At 34.2% G+C, this 5296-nt stretch overlaps 1 protein-coding gene across 1 annotated transcript; it reads left to right on the top strand.

The window, feature by feature from the left end:
- The first annotated feature begins 367 nt into the window (after positions 1–367).
- LOC143364559 (uncharacterized) lies at positions 368–3266 on the top strand. Its single transcript, XM_076804849.1, has 5 exons — positions 368–525; positions 830–1088; positions 1320–1382; positions 1465–1593; positions 2940–3266. The coding sequence occupies exons 1-5, from the start codon at positions 368–370 to the stop codon at positions 3264–3266; spliced, it is 936 nt and encodes a 311-aa protein (XP_076660964.1).
- Positions 3267–5296: the final 2030 nt, after the last annotated feature.

The raw sequence follows: 5296 nt of genomic DNA, 5'->3' as shown, positions 1-5296 counted from the left end.
AATTTTACGCACGCAACGCGTAGCTAACAAATATCACAATATATTGTTTGAATCAATTATTCAAGGTAATTATCGTATTTCTATATTCATTTCTATAAAATGTGTAATCTTAACTTTACCATGTCGTTAATGTTTTACCACTTTTTTTTACATTTGTTTAATTGTGGCTGTTCAAAATTCATTGTATAGACGATAATATTTTGTTTTCTGAAACTACGTATATTGTTAATAGATGGAAAAAATCGCAGGGAAAGCGAAAGGGACTTTTATTTATGTACACAACGATTATGCTTACAATAAAGATAGTCGCAGTGAAAACATTTATCGGTGCAACATTCGACGAACTACACGATGTTGTGGGGCTGCAATGACTCTTAGCGATGGTTCTGTTTCGTTAATAAAATCCCATAATCACCCTGGTCAAGAATATCTTGCTACACGGTATTTGATGATACAAGAAATGACAAAGCTGAGTCGGGAGACATTGATCCCATTTAAACAAATATTTGATGATGTTTGTAGAAAGTATGTTTATGCTTACTGTTCTTATGTGTTTCTTTTATTAACTTTTTTTGGAGAAATATTGATCTACCTATCGATATGTGACACTCTCACCGATTTCAAAGATTTTTGAATATGTTGCAGAAATGATTAGGGATAGCAGGTGTACACAGGAAAGAACAACCATACGGAGTTAGTTTGTGTTAGATTTTTAGAACGTGGGGGGGGGGGGGTATTTAAAACACATTAAAAAATCACAAAAATTAATTGTTGACAGTGTCACATATCGATAAATTCATTGAAATATTATACAAATGTTTATTTAAAGACATCCAGATGCTGCAGCTTATTGTTCATTTACAAAATTAAGGCCAACGTTGTACAGACAGAGAGCTAATTTCAAACCCGCAATTCCACAATCCTTAGAAATTTTGTATGGCCAGATGAAAATTTATCAACCATTGGAAAATCTAAATGTATGTCTTGTGAAGTCATTAAAAGACGAAACCGCTGTAATAATTACAACTGATGGGTTGCTGGAAGGATTGAAGAAATCAAAAGAAATATTCGTTGATGGAACATTTGCAGTAAGTAGCATAAAACTCTTAGAAATTTTATAATGTTTTTCTTTAATGATTTAATTATCTTAAAATCTACATAACTACAATACTTATACTATGTTATATAAATTACAGAAGCTATTTAACTTAGATGTTTATATCAAGTATATCAAACTTTTCAAAGTAAACTTTTAATGTGTATATACTTAATAGATAATAATAATAATAGTAAATAATAGTAGTCGTCTGTAATTTTAGGTTTTACCCAAGGAACCTCACATGGGGCAGCTCTACACCATCCATATACGCTGCATGGATAATGTAAAACATAATTTATATTAGATTTACTTCTTAAATTGTATCCAATGCTCCTTCACGAACATAAAGAATTGCTTTTTTTCAGGGTATTGCAACTATACTTGTTCTATGTGAAAGACGGACGGCTACACTATATGCTGTGTTACGAGCCAGGGCTATGAGCGACGCGGGAGGCCGGCGCGGGGATTTTTACCCCAGGAATATGGTTTCAATTGTTAGTTAGGTACGCGGACGCACCCGATGCGAAATCGAGGAGCTACTAGGAGGATGAAACTTCGTGCACGCACCCGATGCGAAATCGAGGAGTCACTAGGGAACACGCGGCGAACCCGATACGAAAGGAGGTTGTATAAGAGCGCGGACGCACCTGATGCGAAATCAGGGAGCTGCTAGGATGCGGAAGAACCCAATGCGAAATCGGGGATCCGCCTAGGATGGTATAATTTCGTGGACGCACTCAATGCGAAATCGAGGAGCCACTAGGTTGGAGAAATCTTCGTTGAATCGAATTTAAGTATTAGTAAGCCTCGTAACTTCTATATAATTTAATTGATACAATCCGAGCGGTTAGATTGTATCGTGTGGGAACGTTCAATTATTATATTAGGATTTTAAGCAATAATTAAGGGTACGCGAGTTAACAAACAAGACAATTTATTCTGAATTGAAATTACTACAAGTGTTGTTGTTTGTGTCGCGAATGAATATAATAAATGTACAATTAGAGGAATTGTTTACCTATGTTGCACGGTGTTGACGCACTGGCAATGCGGGGTTAGATGGCGATTGTTGAATGCCAAATAGAATATATACCGAACTAACGGAATCTATAAGGTTATGAATTGATTCGAAAGGGACTTTAACCCGATCTCACTAGACTTGACTCTGTAACGCGACGTGACTGCACGATTACTATAACGTTACGGAACCGTTTCTGAATCTCAACTGAACCGCTTCTCGACTAACCGAAGAGGATGAAAATGAACGGGTTTATATACCTTGAAAATGAAAGGGGTACTCTGTTTAAGATTTAATGTCACGTAGGGTCACAGTCACATTTTTTGTCATTTCTAATGAAAAGCAGGCCTCAGTTAGATTTTGGAAAAAGGGGTTAATGAAGGTTATCCGGGCTATTTCTTATCAGAATATTAATTAACGGATGCCAGAGGGGAGTGTCTAGAGATTTTGATATAAAGAAGGCATACGGTATCTTGTGTTAATAAAAGGGGGGCTGTTGGGACGCTTTTCGTTCTCAGAAAAAGAGATTAGAATTTCTAGTCGAAATGAATATGGAGAACGTCTTCATACGTAACAGCTGCTATATGGAAAAAGATATTTAATTTAATACCTGAATTGGCAAATAATATAAGATTCATAATGAGTGATTATGAAGCAGCCGCTGTTACAACTCTACATGAGTTATTTCCTAATGCACATATACATGGTTGCTGGTTTCATTATTGTCAAGTTTGTGATACTGTTTGAAGTTATATGTTATCATACATATTACAATTTTGTCTATTATAGAAATCTACATTTTTTGTCATACATATATTGCAGGCTATTCTTCGAATGTGGCGCAAGCTTGGTTTGACTAATGTACCTAATACGGTTGTGCGTATGGCAATGTCTCCAGCTTTAGTACCTGAAACAAAGTTTCAACAAGCCATATTAATTATACAAGAAGAGGCAGACAATATAGCAAGTAATTTTCCCAATGTTCTTTTATTTATGACTTACATGCGAACTAATTGGTTAAAGAAGGCATCGCAAGTAAGCGTGTACAATACCGAGCGTCGAGCTCTGAATGTCGAAGAGCCAGCGACTGAAAAAACGGTATACATACAATGTAAGCAGATGGAGAATCACGCACGATTGAAAGTTTAAACTTTTAGATTTTTCAATATACCTTCATAAAATTATTACGAGTGAATTGAGGTACTTTTCCTGATGAGAATGAGTTCAAACTCGAGTGTAATCGAACAATTTTTATTGATACGTAATGTTACGATAAAAATTATAAGCTTATTGAAGATAGTCCAAATGATGTCATGTTTAGACTCATTTTCATAGCTATGATAATTCTAGACTTATGATTCAATGAGAAAAGGGTAACACGTTTTCTTATATGTCTCTATAATCAACAATTTTTAATATATCAAAAAGTCACCATATTTAAATTTGAACAAAATCCGAAATTTAACTCCAAAATGTGTCTGTTTTTGCGTGGTATGACCCATCTGTGAAAGTCAATTAGAATCTCGTTGTAAATATTGAAGATCTCTTAGTAAATAATTATCGCATCCGCTGTCTAGTGATAGCCGTACCGTACACCCAAAAAGGCCAATCGCCAAAAATTGTGTTAAAAACTCAAATATTGAGTATTTCCAATATTACAAGTGGCGTATTTAAGTTTGTAAATTTAGCCTTTTTGCCCAGCAATTGTGTATGTCCACGTACGTTCAGATTATCTGTAAAAAACAATTTAGTAAGAAATGAGTTCTTCTCTAGCAATACTAAATTTAGTCCATATAAATTTTACTTTTGTCCTCCAATTCTTCATTGCTTCTTTTCTTCGTACATTTTTTATATGCGCCTGGAATTATTTAAATAATTATTAAGATTGTAGATTTACCGGTTGTTATTATAGTTTGGTTAAATGTTGTCTCTCTACTGTACCCAGACAGCACTGAGACGTCTTAAATATGTCTCTAATCAAGTAAAGTCGTTTTTCCAGGATTGCAATACAAAAAGTTTGTTTTCAGTAGACAATTTGCATTATTCAGAAGCATACAACTGCGCATATAGCTATTTTCATAGGTACATGCTTGCCGAATAATGCAAATTACGCCTCATAAACGTAAAAATAGGACTATCGAGGGCGATCGCGGCCTTGATTAATCTTTTATCTAGCACTTTTCACTGCTGAAAAATCCCATCTTTGTATTATCGAGAAATGAGAACGCGCATCCTGCACCCTTGCAATTCTGGAAACGAGTCTACCGCCTTAAGTATTAACTTACTTTGATTTTGATCAGTAATTTCATTTTCTATAACAGAAATCGGTTCTGGAGTAGTGCAAACATGATCCGCTATAAATAAGGAAAATATTTTATATATTTTATTAAAGTGATTATTATTTTAATATTAATGCATTATTAATTAGATGATGTCTACGTATAAGTAAAATGTTGAAAATTTTGCAACCTCAGTAAATCAATAAAAGAGATTAAAACATCAACATCAGAGATTTAAACATCTCTTAATGAGATTAAATGATTTTTTTATGAGAATCCTCATTACACATCGTTTTAACCAGTCCCGCGTGCTTAAATTATTAACACATTCGAGACAGGTAACGTAGTCCTACGACATTTCAAATTCTGTAGCTAAATACCGATAGCGTAGTCGTAGACCTACGTTCTTAACCTTACGGTATTCAGCTATAGGCGGTACACAGCTAAAAGTCTCACTCGATAACCGCCAGTCGTGAATGTGTTAACAGTTCAAAGTAAAGGTGGATGGAAGCTTATTTTGACTGAGGTCATTGCGGTTCTGGGAAAAACTAATGTGCTATGAAAACAATGCGCGATTAGAACAATCCCTATTTTTGTCTACACCAATTTTCATACTTTACCTTCACAATCTCCATACATTAATATCTTATGACCCTTATGAAACGATAATAAAAACTCTTTCAAAGTTAATCTAAAAAACAATAAGTAAATATCTTTTATGTGTAATTATATTTTTTAATCTATGTATTTTATAAAGCATTATAAAGAAAACAATCAGACGTAGTTTAAGGAACCTAAGCATAACATTTAGGACAAAATCAAACCTTCCACTAGCAAGATGTTTTTGTAGTGTTCCAATCTTATTATCTCTTATTACACTTTTCTTGTTGCTTTTACGAC

This window comes from Halictus rubicundus, unplaced genomic scaffold (genome assembly GCF_050948215.1).
Source record: "Halictus rubicundus isolate RS-2024b unplaced genomic scaffold, iyHalRubi1_principal scaffold0693, whole genome shotgun sequence".
Classification (NCBI taxonomy): Eukaryota; Metazoa; Arthropoda; class Insecta; order Hymenoptera; family Halictidae; genus Halictus; species Halictus rubicundus.
This window is presented reverse-complemented; position numbering and strand designations above follow the sequence as displayed.